This window comes from Sorex araneus, chromosome 5 (genome assembly GCF_027595985.1).
Source record: "Sorex araneus isolate mSorAra2 chromosome 5, mSorAra2.pri, whole genome shotgun sequence".
Classification (NCBI taxonomy): Eukaryota; Metazoa; Chordata; class Mammalia; order Eulipotyphla; family Soricidae; genus Sorex; species Sorex araneus.
In genome coordinates this window covers 140811349-140828536 of record NC_073306.1, presented here as the reverse complement: position 1 = coordinate 140828536, position 17188 = coordinate 140811349, and the positions used below count along the sequence as shown (strand labels likewise).

At 47.8% G+C, this 17188-nt stretch overlaps 1 protein-coding gene across 1 annotated transcript in view; it reads left to right on the top strand.

The window, feature by feature from the left end:
- Positions 1 to 3249: 3249 nt before the first annotated feature.
- LOC101550130 (zinc finger protein 250-like) overlaps positions 3250 to 17188 on the top strand; it is a 149552-nt gene continuing 135613 nt past the window's right edge. Inside the window, exons 1-7 of the mRNA XM_055139971.1 lie at positions 3250 to 3339; positions 6312 to 6394; positions 7669 to 7795; positions 9671 to 9751; positions 10964 to 11040; positions 13161 to 13342; positions 13703 to 14339. Of these exons, the coding sequence (XP_054995946.1) occupies positions 6362 to 6394; positions 7669 to 7795; positions 9671 to 9751; positions 10964 to 11040; positions 13161 to 13342; positions 13703 to 14339 (1137 nt within the window). The 5' untranslated portion in view covers positions 3250 to 3339; positions 6312 to 6361. The remainder of the gene's footprint in view (positions 3340 to 6311; positions 6395 to 7668; positions 7796 to 9670; positions 9752 to 10963; positions 11041 to 13160; positions 13343 to 13702; positions 14340 to 17188) is intronic.

Here is a 17188-nt window from a genome sequence, read left to right as displayed (position 1 = left end):
TTCATATGCCAAATACAGTAACAAAGATGGGTCTCATTCCCCTGACCCTGAAGAGCCTCTAACACGGCACCATTGGAAAGGATGAGTAAAGAGAGACTGCTAAAATCTCAGGGGCTAGGATGAATGGAGGCGTTACTGGACCGCTCAAGCAAATCGATGACCAATGGGATGACAGTGATACAGTGATAGAAGCTATAATTTTAAGGTATAAAAATTAGGTGATGTTGCAGTATTTTTTTAAAAAAAGACCAACACTCTGTGAAGGCCAGCAGTAGAGATTCTGGGTCTTCCTTCTGACCATTGAGGAGCACGACTCTCCCTTGATTATGCATCCTCTGCACTAGAGGTATGCCTTCATTATTTCGTGTAGAAGCCCCATGATGCGACCTCTAAAAGAAAGTATGATGCGTCATTTGTTCTATTTTTGCTATTAAAAATGGTTAGACATACACAAGTTAAATAACCTGTCCAGAGCAATGCTTAGTGACAGAATTGAGTCAATATTAATGCAATACAGCATTTTTGTAGTAATGGAAATGTTCTATATCAGCACCATCCAATTTGGTAGTCGCTAGCCCTGTGGGGCTGTTGAGCATTTGAAATAGGACTGTTCGAACCAGACCACTAATTGTTTGTTTTTTTTTTTTGCTTTTTGGGTCACACCCAGCGATGCTCAGGGGTTACTCCTGGCTTTGAAGTCAAGAATTACTCCTGGCGGTGCTTAGGGGACCATATGGGATGCCAGGTATCGAACCCGGGTCTGCCGCATACAGGGCAAACACCCTACATGCTGTGCTATTGCTCCGGCCCCAAAACCACTAAATTTTTAATTGCATTTAATTTTAATTAAAATAGCCCTATGGGATGAGTGGCTACTGTATTACACAGCACCACTCTAGAATCTTCCCAAATTGCTCTTATTCGCACTACCCCACCCTGTTATTCAGCCCTCCAAAGCCATATTCAGGAAGCATAAGGTCTGTGTTCCATGGAAACCTCTCAAAGTCATGCTCTCCTGAGGGGGAGGATAACTGAGCAGTAGACTTTAGTCCAGGACCATCTACTCAGATGTCTTTTTCTCTGTTGAATTACCCTCCTTTGTGAACGAGCATCATTGTCCCTTCATTCCTCAGTCCCTGAGCTGGATCTTCACCGATGGTCCCCAGGTCTTCAGTTCCCTGCACTTTGAAAGATGCAATGGCATTTTCTCTTTGACGAGGTTTTCTGGTCATTCGATGAAGACAGTTATTGTAGGGTACAGTGAGGGTTGTTGATACAACAAAGAGTTGCTCCGAGTCGCCATGCCTTTTAATGAGCAGGTAGTCCTCGCTCCTTTGAGGGACCTGCTACTACAGGCGCTTCCCAGCTTCGCGGCTGTGCTGATCAGGGTTGATCACGTTCATCTGGTAGAGCCTCAGTCTCCCCATCTGAAAGGAAACATGTTGAATTAATGACTGCGTGTGTGGCATCTGCTTATAGGAAAACTATATTTTCGGTAGGCCGTTTGCCTTGCACGGCTGATCCAAGCTCAATTCCTTCATCCCTCTCGGAGAGCCCAGCAAGCTATCCCCGTAGTATATTTGATATGCCAAAAACAGTAACAATGAGTCTCACAATGGAGATGTTACTGGTGCCCGCTCGAGCAAATGGATGAGCACCGGGATGGCAGTGATGGCAGTAATATGGTTAAAGGGCTGTTAAATAGTTAAAAATTAGTATTTGATGGGGAAGAGAGGGAAGAATGGGGGGTGAGAACACATAGGGTAAAGGACTTGCCTTACATGTGACCAAGCCTGGTTCAATCCCAGCCTCTGTCTATGACCTCCAGAGCCCTGCCAGGACTGACCCTTCAGCAAATCCTGGTGTGGCCCAAGCCCCTTTCCCCTGACAAAATTAATTCCTATTTTAAGCGCCGACCAGAAAAGTACCTGGTTAGGAACATTTGGAGCCTGGCCCTTTAAATCTCTGGCCGGGCGTGCAGGTGACGTCACGGAGTCCCAGTCTTTTTCTGGGGTCTCCGCGGGGCGGCATTTCCGGTCGGCCACCTTTTGTTGGAGCGCGAGGAGAGGGAAGGGGGTGCCAATGGGGTCGCTCCGTGACGTGGCCCTGGGCGCCCCCCCCACCCAGGTCGCCCCAGCGTCCTAAGAGGTTCGTCTTGGTTATGAATTGATGTTTAGGAACGGGGTTACCGGAGAGACCCTTGGAAAGGCGCGTGGGCGGGGTCTGGCGGGGCCGGCGCCGGCCCCCGGGGTGGCCGCCATGGGCGCCCCGAGCCCCACCCCGTAGGGGACCCGGGTGGGCTGAGGGGGCGCCTGGTCCCCAGGAGACGGAGTTGGAATGGAGAAGCGCGTCTCTGAACTTAGGAACAATGGGAACAGCCAGAGTTCGGGCCCCCCGGGGGTGCCGGCCCCCTCCCCGCCGACCTTCCCCCAGCCCCTGGCCAGAGGGAAAGTGTCCCCAGGTCTGGGGGCCACGTGCAGCCACCGCCGTGCGGGCGCAAGTGCCGGGACACTTGCCGCACCCATGGCGGCCGCAGGGGCGGGGCGGGGTCCCCCAGGACTGTCCCAGGCGGGCCCTTTGTGGCCCCTTCCATTCCTGAGGGGACCCAAGAGTCTGGTCAGTTATTCTCATCAAGGGCACTTGGGGCACTTTTTTTATTTCTTAAAAGGAATATTATTTTTCTGTGCCACATGCAGTACTGTTCTGGGGTCACCCCGGACTCTGCACTCGGTGTACTGGCCTCCGCCCTCAGATGGTGCGGAGAGGCCCAACTTCATGTCCTTAGGGCTCAAAAGAATCTGGGGGCGCATTTTGATTTTCACACGGTTTAACACATTCAGTAGATTGTGGGGCGCCCAGGGAGATGCGGAGCACAGAGTGGAGGTGGGGGACACATCAGGGTGGGTTCACTCCTCCCGCCTCTGCACTCAGGCATCACTCCTCGCAGTGCTCAGGAACCTTTTGGGATGCCGGTAATGAAACGTGTCGGACGTTGCGAGAGAAGCGCCTCACCACTTACTGTACGTCCAGTCCCTTTGTGCAGGAAATTTTGAATTATCATTTCAATTGCAATTTTGGGGCCACAGCACAGAGTTCTCAGGGCTCACTCTTGGATCTGAGCTCAGGCATCGTTCCAACGGGGAAGCCTTTGGGCTTTTAGACATTGAACCCATCTTAGCTGCTTGAATGAAAAGCACCGTATCAACTGTCCTATCCCTGCTAATCCTCTATCATTTTATTTTGTCCCAGAAAAAAATTGCTGCTTCACCTGCCAACTCTGAGCACCATCCCGTCCCCACTGTCCATCTCTCCCAGACCAGGGCGCCCCCTGCTGTCCGGGTGAGTACTTGCAGAAAGGGAGTTTCCAGGCACCAACTGCCACAGGTTTTGAAAGTCTCACTCCATGGATCTGTGCAGTGGTACAGCCAGGAGGCCGTTTGTCTTGTTCTTGGCTGACCATGGTTCAATCCCGCCAGCACATAGGGTCCCCTGAATCGTCCTCTCCATCTGTGTCCCTCAAATGAAAAAACTAAAAATAAATAAAGGGCTGGAGTCATAGTACAAGAGTTAGGACATTTGATTTCCATTTGGCAGAACTGGGTTCGATCCCTGCACCCCATAGGGTCCTCTGAACATTGCCAGAAGTGGAACAGAAATAGAAAATGTTTATCAAAAATTAATAAAGAGCTAGAGTGTTTGGAGTGGAGGTATGGTATTTTGTATTTTTTTATTTTGTATTTTTTTATTTTGTATTTGTATGGTATTGTATTTTGTTGACCCACATCTTATAGGTTGCTCTGAGCACGTGTGGCCCAAACCACAGAGCTCCCATCCCCCAATGAGAAGGTCTCACTCCTGGATTATAGAATTTGTCTTGACACTTGAGCATTCTTTGGACTTCTGTTGAGGGGGTTGGAGTTATCACAACTATTTTTGTTGTTGATGGTGGTGGTTTTGCCCTTTTTGCTACAGACTTGAGATGGCCGGGGACTCTGCCCCTCTGCCCATGTGTCTCTGGATGCAGGGCAGCCATGTCGTATCCCCAATGGTAAAACAGTTTCTCTGCCTTCTGGGCTCCTCTCACTGAGTCTGTCTCACTACTCAGGGAGCAGATGGGCTGGGGTTTGGGGCCACACCTGACAGTGCTTGGGAGCCTCTTGCTGCTTCGTGTTTGAGCTACCGGTGAACAATGGATACCAGGAAAGGTCCCAGAGCTTCCAGCTGGCCGGCATTCCGATCCAGCCTGGTGTACTCTTTCATTCCTGCCTTCATTGGAAGTTGGTAATATAAACAATCAGGAATATAATCAACCAGAATCTGTCAGGAGGAAAAGAAGGAGGTGTAGTCTCTAAGCAAAATTCTGTGCTATCACCATGAGGCTTTTAGACCAAGTGTAATTTTCCTTTCCTCTCCTCTTTCTTATGCAAAGTCACTTACCAAAAACTGAGTAAAATTGTATAGTCTGCGAAAACCTGGCCTGTAAGCTCAGAGCTCTGCTGGGTCTGCCCGCAAAACAAAATCAAACATCTAAACTGGATCAAATAGCAATACTTCTATGATATTTAAAAAAAAAACCCTCTGAACTGAACCTTGAGAATATACCAGTTGATTTCACACTTCTTCTGTTGGAAGATAACTTCCACTTTGATTTTTTTCTTTCTTTTTTGGGTCACACCCGGCGATGCACATGGGTCACTCCTGGCTCATGCACTCAGGAATTACTCCTGGCGGTGCTCGGGGGACCATATGGGATGCTGGGAATCAAACCCGGGTCGGCCGCGTGCAAGGCAAACACCCTACCCGCTGTGCTATCGCTCCAGCCCCTTCTTTTTTAATTTTTATTTATTCATTTATTCATTTATTTATTTATTTATTTATTTTTATTTCCTCTTTGCTTTAACTGGGCCTGCCACACCAGCAGTGCTCAGGGATCACTCCTTGGGGGTGCAGGGTGTGTAATTGAGTGTTGCATGCATGGCAGTTGCAGTGCTTACTGGTCTCTTTCTGGCCTCTGCTGGCAATTCAGACCTTTTAATTTGCCACTGTGCATGCAGCTCAGCGTCACATCGGGGGCTTCTGGGTGTCAGCAGCCCTGTCATGGCCTCTACCGGCTGATCCTCATCCCTGCCCCCAGACCCCTTCATGCCCGTCTGTGTCCTTCTCACAAGGTTCACAGGATTTATACATAATTAGAATTCCTGGGGTCAGAGATAGTGCAGGAGTGCAGCTCCTGACCTTGCAAGCAGCCTGCTGCAGTACAGTCTCCAGCATAACACAGTGTCTTCATGTACTGCCAGGAATAGACCCAAAGTTCTGTCAGTTGTGGCTCCAAAGCCCAAACCTGTGCCCTGTAAAAATGACTCGGAGGAATTGATGCGTAAGTTATTCTTTTTCTGTTGGCTTTTGAGTCATACCTTGTAGTTGCTCTTCTGGTACATAGTGAGGTGCCAGGGACAGAAGCCCAGTCAGCCATTGCAAGGCAAATACGCTAGCAGACAATAGGTCCAGCCTTTTAATTTAGTGACTAATTTTTGGCTAGAGGCCACGCCTGGCAATGCTCAGGGGTTACTCCAAGCTCTGTGGTCATTGACCTTCTATGCACTGCTTGAAGACCCTGTGGGGTGATGGCAGTTGAAACTGGGTCAGGCATGTCCCAAGTTAGTACCCACTGCTCTGTTCTGTGTCTGTGGGTATTGTTAAAAACTTTCAAACTGGTTAATGTCCAGAAAGTTGTGAAATTAGATGTTCTTGGTTCTCCTAAGTTCACGCTTTTTTTAAAATAAAATTATTTTACATTGTTAGTACATAGTAACGGAACTTTTTAAAATTAGTTTTCTTCTATGATCTCAGCCAGTAGTGCTCCTTGCTTACTTCTCACTGTGCGCTGAGGAGGCTCTTCTTGGGGGACCCTATGGGATGCGGGGATCAAACCAGAGTCAGGTGTATGCAAAGCAAGTGCCATTTCTGATGTGTTTTCACTCAAGCCCCAGAAAGTAATTTTTGTCTGTTTCACTAGATTTCTGTTTAGATGTTATAACATTTTCTGTTAGAGTGGACCCAAGGGTTCTGAGAGACAGCACCACAGGTCTGCTTTTGCCTTGCCTTCTCTGAGAGCAATGGGAAGCCCAGATTCCAACCCGCTTCTGCATCCCCTAAAGAGGAAGGAGCATCTGGTAGACTCCCTAGATGTTTCTGTGAGCTGCTGCCCAAGGGTGCGCCCGGTCAGACCTTTACGAATCCAATGCAGGACTTCCAGTCAGGGTCATACAGATTGTGCTCCTCTATGGTGCTCATGGCTCTGACTTTTCCAGGTCTCTGTCAAAGCCTCGGTGGGGTCCTCAAGAATAACAGGCTGGAGAAGATGGTGTTGCGTCGTCTGACACGCTGTCCCCAGGTAGGAGGAGAGTGATGTGATGAGGCTCTACAGGGACAGGAGCGCACAGGCCTCCAGAGTGGACTGTGTGGGAGTCACTTCAGGAAGGAGATGTGGGATGTGGCTCCAGTGGGAGTGCCTGATTCTGCTGTCTGAGGCCACTTTTGTCCACGTTCTTTTTTTATGTTTGGGTTTGGGGCGACACCCAGTGGCTGTCAAGGAGGGCTCCCAGTTTAGTGGTCAGTTGTCAATCACGACAGGTTCTCCAGGGCCTTACAGACAACAGACCAGGCTGACTTCTTGGGGGTTTTGCTCTTTTTGTTAGGGATGTGAGTGGTTAGGGGGCAGGTCCACACCTTGTGACTCTGGGAGTGACCCACCCTGCATTGCGCCTGCAGTGCTTGGGGGACCATAAGGGACAGACAGGGTTATCGACAGACCTACTCGCTGTTCCCGTACCCACTGTACTGTTACTCCAGCCTTCTGCTTTGTTTCCTTTCGTATCTCTCGTCTTCCCACAGTGGAGGTACTCAGGGCTTCTAAGGGGAAGAACTTGGGATTCGCACCTGACGGGCATCAGGGACCCCAGGGTGTGCTGGCCCCTCTGATTACTCAGACCCCACAACTTGCGATTCCCCTATTTTATTCTTCCCACTCTGGAGAGCCTCAGCTGCTCCACCAGTCTCGGGTTCAAACGATGCTTGTGTGTCTCTCTGAGCATGCGCTGTTCCCATGCAGACCGGTCAGAAGCTCTCTGGGGCCGCCTGAGTTATTGGGTGCCAAGTAACTTTTATCTCCTAGAGAGATTTGGCCCAGCCCTGAACTGTGATTCCAGAGTCCCACCGGCCCATATGTCCACCCACAGCTTTGACTTTCTGACTGAACATTGAGTATCCCTTCTCATCCCTAGAACAGGAATGTGAGATGTATCATGGGGGAGGGAGAGTCTACTGTCTTGGTCCAATCTAGTGTTGCTTCAGTTCGGTCCTGCTCAGCTCTTACTCTGCAGCACTCACAGGACCAGTGGTGCTGGGCTTGGCCATGGGGTGTAATGGGGTGGCCATGGTCTAAGGCCAGTGCCTCCAAGAACCTTCAAGTGTAGCACCTTGACATTGCTGGAGACGAGGCTGTCTTAGAGTGATTTCTTGTGCTAGTCAGCCAGGAATGTGCATGGAGGCTGGTTCCTCTCAAGGGAACAGGGGAGATGTCCTGAGCCCCTGTAGGGCCGTCCTAAGGCCCCAGAAAACAGGGTGGGGACAGGCCCTGACTCCCCACCCCTGTGTGTGTCTGCTCAGGACACAGTGACCTTCTCCGATGTGTCTGTGAACTTCACTCCGGAAGAGTGGACATGTATGGACGCCTCTCAGCGAAAGCTGTACAGGGACGTGATGCTAGAGACCTACCAGCACCTGCAGGCCATCGGTAAGACCCGCGTGGGGGCGTGGGGTGCACCCTGCGGCACAGACCTCCTTGCACTCCTGGGGTGTGGCCGGGTCTGTGTGTTCAACAGGGTCTGTGATCTGAGTAGTTCTTTCCAGTGCTAAATCCACTTGCTTCTTCTATTACAGACAGCTTCAGTGTGTTTGGTTTGGTTTTGGTTTTATTTTCCGGCCAAGTACGCATTCTACCTGACTGTGTAAATGATCATTTCTTGGTGTGCTCTGGGACCTGGGGGCTGCTGACGATTTGACCCAATTGTCAGCTCCAGTGCTCGGAGCATTACCTCCAGTACAATCGCACCATGCCGTCAAGTTCAAGAATTTTGTTTTGTTTTGATTTGGTTTGGGGATTTCACTGAGAACGCTGAGGGATTACTCCTGGCTGTGCTCTGGGAGAATGTGGGATAAAGGGGCTCAAACCCATATTTGTGCACAGCACAGGTGTCCTACCCGCTGTAATATCTTCCCCAACACAAGTTTGTTTATTTCTTAGGGATTCAGCCATCAGGTCCTGATCTATTTCAGTGTTTGGGGTCACTTGCAGTATTTCTTGGGATAATGATACTTCAGCATGACTCAGGGTTTGCTCCTGGACTCTGCACTCAGGGATCAATCCTGGCTGCCTTGGGGGACCATATAGGATGTTAATGATCCAGCTGGGATTGACCTTGACCAAGGCAGTTGTTCACCTGCTGGGCTCTGTTCAGATCTGTTGATTTTTTAAACGTTTTTTAAAAATGAGGGTCATGCCATCTCTTTCTATTTTGGGGTTTCTTTTGCTCCTGGGTTTACTGCACTCAGTGACCACTTTTAGAAGGACTCAGGAAACTCTGTATGGTGCCAGTACAGAGAAACAACTACAGAGGGGAGGGCGATTGTCTTTATGAAGTTGAGGCAGGTTCAATTCCCAGCATCTTATATGGCCACCAAACACTTCCCGGGTGATTCCTGAGTATAGAATCAGGAGTGACCCCTAATCATCACCACTGTGGCTCTGACAAAGTTAAATACAGTGCTGGGGTCATCAAATACATGTAAACTATGCATGAGGCCAGAGCTATACTGTTTGCGGTATTTTCTTTTTTTTTGTGATATATATGTTTTATTTTTTTTTATTATTTTTAATTAGAGAGTCATCGTGAGGGTACAGTTACAGATCCATACATCTTTGTGCTCATGCTTCCCCCATACAAAGTTCAATAACCCATCCCTTCACCAGTGCCCATTCTCCACCACCCGTAAACTCAACATCCCTCCCCCCCTCCCCAGTCCCGTCTCCCCCCACCCCACCCTGCCACTATGGCAGGGAATTCCCTTTTGTTCTCTCTCTCTGATTAGGTGTTGTGGTTTGCAATAAAGGTGTTGAGTGGCCATTGTGTTCAGTCTCTAGTCTGTATTCCGCCCGCCTCACCCTTCCCCCACATGACCTCCAACCACATTTTACTTGGTGGTCCCTTCCCTGAGTTACCCAGAATGAGAGACCAGCCTCCAAGCCATGGAAACAATCTCCTGGTACTTGTTTCTACTATTCTTGGGTGTTAGTCTTATAGTCTATTATTCTATATTCCACAGATGAGTGCAATCTTTCTATGTCTGTCTCTCTCTTTCTGACTCATTTCACTTAGCATGATACTTTCCATGTTGATCCACTTATATTGTTTGCGGTATTTTCTGGTCTCTCCTATTTTACTCTTAAATAGAAACGTGGGTTCTGTGTCACTGATAACCAGCCCTCTGCAGCGTATCAATAGTGGAGATACTGTTTCATGCCTTTTGAGGAATTTGCCCGATTTTGTACGGACACATGGGATTAACCTGTCGCCTTTTCCTTGTCACTGATCCGTGTCTCTGGGAGCAGGGCGTTCCGAGGTGAAGCCTGCTGTGATCTCCTGGCTGGAAGGAGGAGCCCTGAGGCCAGGGAGGAGAGGTGTGTGTGCAGGTGAGTGTCAAGGACCCTCCCTGGCTGGCTGCTTGGCAGTGTGTGGGTGTCCTGAGAGCGTGTGGGACATGTGGCTCTGTCCAGGGGTTCGGGCTCCTGGATCCAGGTGTCTGTGCTGCGCTCACACTGCTCTTTGTCCCCTTGAACTTTCAATCACAGAATGACAGAGTGCTTTGGTTTCTGCCTTTGTCATTTTCCATCATTTTTCATGCATGTAGAGTTGTCCAGGAGCTTCAGGACCCTTTTGACCCACCCCCCCGTCTGTGCCTCACCAGCTGGTCTAGACAGCCTCCAATGTACAGCCTCGGGTGCCCTTTCCAGGAGCAGCTGGGTGACCCTTTGTCTCTCTGTCCTGCATATCCTTGCCCTCAGATCAGTACACTGGTAGTCAAATACAGGAAGAGTTTCTTTTCTTTGGGGCAGGGGTGGGGTGGGGTGCTCAGTGATACTCAGGGATTTTCCTGGGAATCTCAGATTACTTTCCCTTTGTTTGATTGATACTCTGCAGTCAGGAGTTACTCCTGGCGGTGATCAGGACACCATATGGGATACTCCAGATCAAACCAGGGTGAACCATGTGCAAGGCAAATTCCCTACCCACAGTAATACGGCACAAGTAACCTTCAGGTTAGTTTTGACAGTGCACAGGGATCAGCCTCACAGAAGGCAAATGCCAGACCTGCTTTTCTCTCTCCATCCCACTAAGAAAAGTTTTTTGCGTTCATGTTCAAATTGTGAATCATCGACACTATAACAAAGCCAGAATGGGTTAGCACTATAGGACAGTGGGGTGGGCACTTGTCTTACACTCAGCTCAGCTGACCTGGTTTCAGTAACGAGCATCCCATATGGTTCCCTTGCATTCCTGAGTCTGGTCTAAAAACAAAAGCCGATGCTGGAGCAATAGCACAACGGGTATGTCAATTCGCCTTGCATGTGGCCGATTCCCAGCATCCCATGTGGTCCCTCGAGCACTGCCAGAAGTAATTCCAGAATGTGTAAGGCAGGAGTAACTCCTGTGCAACGCTGAGTGTGACCCAAAATGCAAAAAACAATAATAAAATTAAAAAAATAAAAATAAAAGCCAAGAAAGCTAGTATGTGATTGCCAAGAACTCATGGTGATCCTCTAAATAAATCTTCCATCTGCTCTGCCTATTCAGCTACTTTGCATTCGACTAATTTGTATCTTCTGGATTGTGTTTGATTTCAGAACTCCACCCGAAGCTTCGGGATGTGGCACTGCCACAGTTTGATTTGGGAAAGGGATCATCCAATATGAGTGAGCTGGTAAGATTCACACATTCAAAATAAGTATTTTGACGCTGGCTAGATAGCTCAGTGGAGCAAGCATAGGATTAGAAAGGTAGGGGTTCAAGCTCCATCCTGCCACCATGTTTACAATCTGGATATGACAGGGAGGAACTTGGAGCCTAATTCTGGGAGTAAAGGGGCTGTAGCCCCACTGGGGATAAAACCAGTATGTTCAAAAAACTAAAGAAATTCCTATTTTTCACATCGGTGAACTACTGTGGTTCATCATTTGATTGAAACAAGCACAAGCGTCAGATTGTTTCAAAGAACTGGTTGCTTGACCCCTTCATCATGTGGTGGGAAGGGCACTTGCTTTACCTAGGGATAGAAATCTGGGTGTCCAGCACAGGTGATCCCCGAGTCCCAACAGCATTGGTCCCTAAGATCTGCTTGGTGTGCCCCACCTCAAAATAAATACAAACAAAACTGAAAGAGCAGAAAAGTCACTGGTGCAAGACAGGAATCCTTTTGTGGCCCCTGTCCTCCGTCTCGGCTGTGTGGATGCGGCGTTGCTTTCACACATGCATCCTGAGCTTCACACTGAACTAGAACCGAACCCAGTTTCAGGTCCCTTTTATTTTCACTGGAAACCAGTGCTTCAGTTTTCTACAGAGCGTGTTAATTCCACTTAGTTTATCTGTTCATTGAGATGAAAAATGTTCACAGCTTGCGACCCCACATTGATTAATTTTGCAAATTGGCCTTGAAGAAACATTAGGTCTTTTAATGGAAACTTTCTGCACATGTTGGGATTTGGATTTGTGTGTTTCAAATTTCAGGAATCACAGCTGCCATTTTGGAGTATAGTTCTAAGCTTCTAAGGTTTCTCATTGGTTTGTCTTTTTGCCCAAGTACTGAGTTTAGGTTAATTGAATTCCACATACACTGTGCTCATCAGGCACTCCCAATTCCATCATGCTTTTCCCACACTGTCACACTGTCCTCCTCTTGTTCATTGATTTGCTCGAGCGGGCACCAGTAAGGTCTCCATTCTGAGATGTGTTACTGTTTTGGCATATCGAATATGCCACCAGTAGCTTGCCAGGCTGTGCTGTGTGGGTGGGATACTCTTGGTAGCTTGCCAGGCTCTCTGAGAGGGATGAAGGAATCAAACTCGGGTCGGCCACATGCAATGCAAATGCCCTACCTACTGTGCTATCGGTCCAGCCCGCTTTTTTCATATAGGAATTCATTGATCCCCCCCAAAATATTTTCTCCTGGGCACCAATCATATATACTTAGCCTCAGTTGCTCTTAAGTCCTAACACCCCAAAAGTCGGGTCACAGCAGGGGACTTGGATGGACCCAGGGCAAGCCATAAGCTACCTTGGTTTTTGAAAGGGACAGCCTAAGCACCATAACTAGTCTGATAAATTAAGAGCACGGTCATGGTACAAACTCTTTACCCAAAAAGAAGTAACTGAGTAAGGACCCTGTTGGAATTAGGAAGAAGTAACCTGATGAGAGATGTGTAAAGTGTGAAGTACAGCGAGATGATCCCAGGAAGAGCCACGCTTTCAGCTTGATCTAGGATATAGATAAAAGCCTACATCACTTATTGGGTTCATACAGAATAACTAGAAATATTATAAAGAAGTAAGTTTAATACAATTGTTTAAGTGGATAACTAGCAAAGGAAAGGAGAAACCATTATATCCTTAGATGGAATCCTGCCTTGGGCAGATCTCTGAGGAAGAATCTAGAGTGGAATCTAGAGTTCTGGAGCCCCCAGATGATATTCTGTACTTAGATGCTTCTCTTAGAGGAACTTCCCCTAAAGTTTCTTTACCTGTGTGTATTGTTTGTGTTAATGTTCCACCACACATATGTGTAATTGCTGCCCCGTAAGCCTTCATGATTTCTCTGTAAATAATGCCATGATAGGAATAAATGGCCCCTGATTACCAATTAGCCATGACCCCATTTATTTGTCTAATGGGATGTGATGGACACTCATTGGCCCAGATTGTGAAAGGGGGCTGCAGGATACCATGGGACGGTGAATCAGAGCATGACAGTTCCCAGCTGAATTGTTTTTGACATGGAGGCTTGATGGAATAGAGCACTAATTGGAATCCTTCTCTCCTGTTGTGCAGGGAAGCAGCCAGCCCCAGTGGATTGTCTCTGATCCTGCGCACTGTGACAGATTCTTGAGTGAGCCATCCTGCCTTCATCCTCTTGGGGATGCTGAGATACGCTGGACGTCTTCTGAGGGTGACTGGAAGGAAGAGAGCGACCTTGCTCCAAAGAAGCCCTCCCCTAGGAGAAGCTCCTCGCAGTCTGTTCTGCACAGACCTGGAGCCCAAAGCCCCCCAGTCTCGCAGCCAGTGGACTGTGGGAAAGGAGCACTGTTTATAGTGAGTCCTTCACGCCAACAGTCCCACAAGCAAATTAACGATATCCTGAATCCGTCCAAGTGTAAGAATTATGGGGGAGCCTTCCCGTGTTCTCGGCACCCTGGTGTTCCTTTAGAAACCCACAGTGGACAGAAATTCCAGCAATGTCAGCAGCGAGGACATAAGTTGAGTCAAAAGTTACCCTGGCGTGGCCATATTCACATACATGCAGGAGACAATCCATACTTATGTGAAGAATGTGGGAAGGTCTTCCGTCGATCCTCATACCTTACTGTACATAGGAGATTTCACACTGGAGAGAAACCTTATGTTTGTAGGGAATGTGGGAAGGCCTTCTCTCAGTCAGGGGACCTTTCTACGCACAGGAAAATTCATAGTAAAGAGAATCCTCATAAATGTCAGAAATGTGGGAGGGCTTTCACTCTGTGTTCAATTCTTACTAGACATATGAAAATTCATACTGGAGAGAAACCTTATGTTTGTAAGGAATGTGGGAAGGCCTTTGTTTATTCCTCTAGCCTTACTCATCATATAAGAATTCACACTGGAGAGAAACCTTATGTTTGTAAGGAATGTGGGAAGTCTTTTCTTCATTCTCCAGATTTTACTAGTCATACAAGAATTCATACTGGAGAGAAACCTTATGTTTGTAAGGAATGTGGGAAGGCCTTTGTTTATTCCTCAAACCTTACTCAACATAGAAGAATTCACACTGAAGAGAAACCTTACGTTTGTAAGGAATGTGGAAAGTCTTTTCTTTACTCTTCAGATCTTGCTAGTCATACAAGAATTCATACTGGAGAGAAGCCTTATGTATGTAAGGTATGTGGGAAGGCCTTTGTTTCTTCCTCACACCTTACTCGTCATATAAGAATTCACACTGGAGAGAAACCGTATGTTTGTAAGGAATGTGGGAAGGCCTTTGTTCATTCCTCAAACCTTACTCGTCATATAAGCATTCACACTGAGGGGCTGGAGTAATAACACAGTGGGTAGGGTGTTTGCCTTGCACGCGGGTGACCTGGGTTCGATTCTCAGCATCGCATATGGTTCCCTGATAACCCGCCAGGAGTGATTCCTGAGTGCACAGCCAGAAATAACCCCTGAGCATCACCGGGTGTGACCCAAAAGGAAAAAGAAAAAAAGAATTCATACTGAGAGAAACTATATATATATACATATATATATATATATGTATATATATATATATATATATATAAGGAATGTGGGAAGGGCTTCACATTCCCATCAGACCTTAGTAAACATAGAAAATTTCATCTTGAATGACTTGATCTGTTAATGACAATCCCTATGGTCAGAACAGGACCACTCAGTACAGCAAGTTTTCTTTAGACATTGGGATCAGGGGTGCTACAAAAAGTACAGCCAATAAGGACATAATCCTGCCTCCATGAGACAAAGTTTCCATGAGGTCAGTTCTATAAGGGAAAGTCACATGCTGATTATCACTCGAGGGGCAGCTATGCCAGTTGCCTTGTGCTTGGACTTCCAGGTATGTTAACTGGTAAATGATGAGTCTTGGTGATGGAAGCAGGAGGAAGGTGACTAAATAAATAGGTAAAAAATGCCCCTTGCTTGGAGCTGCCTCGGCTCACCACTACATCATTGTTTGCTCTCACTCCGGCTTGGCCAAGATGAACAGGTTTGTGGGAATGATGGCAGAGATCAACCACGATGCTGCGGCGAATCCTTTGAAAGTAGAAAAATGGGCAAACCTCCATTTTCCATGGCTTCCTGCTTCTAGGTTTTGGGGAGCCACGCCCATGGGTTCAGGCCTTAGTATTGGGCCTGAGAGGTCACAAGTGTCCTTACGGGGACTCGGAATCCAGGTCAGCCTTTTGCAAGCAAGCACCTTGTCTTCCGTATCATTTCTACACTTCTTGGATATGTACTTTTGTTAATTTACATGTATGCTGAAGATTAATACATTAAGTATTTAATTAAAGTTGTTTGGAAAGGCCCTTGAATAGGGTGGATTAGAGACAGTTGAAATGAAATTTACTGTGCAAAGAAAGATTTTTTTTTTTTTGCTTTTTGGGTCACACCTGGCGATGCTCTGAGCTTACTCTTGGCTTTGAACTCAGGAATTAGCCCTGATGGTGCTCGGGGGATCATCTGGGATATTGGGAATCGAAACCAGGTTGGCCACGTGCAAGGCAAACGCCCTACCCACTCTGCTACCACTCCAGCCCCCACAGAAAGACATTTGCTGTGACTTTGAATCTATGAAAGGGGCCCCTTGAGTCAAATGTTTTCTAGATGGTAGGAACGTGGGAGAGCCCCGTGCTCCCCCACCACGGCAGGCAATTCCACTTAGCTGTTATTCCTAACAACAAAGGGTGGTCACGTTCTTGGATCCCACCCGTCTCACTTCAGTAGTGTTAGGAGAAAACAGAACTTGCATTTGGAAGCAGTTAAATCCAACCATCAAAGAGTCATCAGAATGATGATAATGATTTAGATCCTCCAAAAGTCCACATGAGGCTATGAAGTGACAGGTATGTTTTGCTGTCCATTAGCTAAATGTATGCCTGCATTTTTAGGATTCTCGATACCCTGAGATTTATTTACTAAAGTATACTTTGGGGCGTGGGGCGTACCTGTCAGTGATTAGGTGCTGCTTCTGGTGCTGCTTGGGCCACCGTTTAGCATACCAGGGATGGACTCCAGGTGACCAAGTCAACGCAGTTGTCAAGCTTCTAGACTATCCCTCCTGGTTCACACTCTGTGATTTAAATTGTGTTTCTGAAACTGCCATTTGGGGTGTTCCTTGTAGGTGAGATTTCATTGATTGTGTGTTGTCAAAGGGTAGCACATTGACTGGACAGTGCTCTCCGATTTCTTACCAGCCTTTCCTCCTGTTCCAGTGTCTCTTCAGCTCTCTGGCTGCTTGGCCAGTTCCTCTCCGAGTCTCCAGGACTGGCTTGGAGTCACTGTTTTCACCACATCTCGATTGATGACTTTCCCGAGAAACCCATTGTCCCCTGCCCTGTCCACTCCCTACCTGCCTGCTCTACCTTGAATCAGCCGAGAGGTTTTTTCCTACCATTCCAGCAACTACCTCTACACTCCTTTATCTGAACCGATACCAGGTGCACCACAGATTCACCTGGTTGGTAAAAGATTCAGCATCTAGAGCCTGGCCCTTTGAGGAGCCTTTAGAAAAGGAAGTTATTACACCACCGGCCTGTGATTACCTGGCTGGAAGGAGGAGCCCCGAGACCAGGGTGGAAAGACTTGCAGGTGAGGGTCTGAGGGCCTTCCCTGGTACGGGCCCTGGGCAGTGTGTGGGTTCCTCATGTGCTGCTGACCCAGGTCCTTCGAGCTCCCGGATGCATAATTTTGCACCCACTCACGCTGCCCTTTGCTCCTTTGCGGTTTGCTGTCTTCGCTTTGCTCCATTCTTCATTGTTGTGCGTTCATGAGATTCGGGACCCTTTATTCCCAGTCTTTGCCTTACTAGGCTGGCTGCTTGCCTGAGTGTCAGGGCGCCCTTTTCAGGAGCAGCTGAACCCCGACCCATCCTCTCTGTCACCAGGCTTGTCTTTGCCCTCACATCAGGAGCATGGTTTTGAGTATATTAATAAATTTCATTTTTCCTATCAACCTGATGTTGCTTTGATGCTATTCCTCGTTGTCCTCAGGGGTTCCTTTGGGTGTTGCTCAGCGATCAGCCCCTGTCATCCTTATGCAAGGAAGATGCACTAACTGCTGTTCTCTCTCTGACCCACTAAGGAATATTCTTC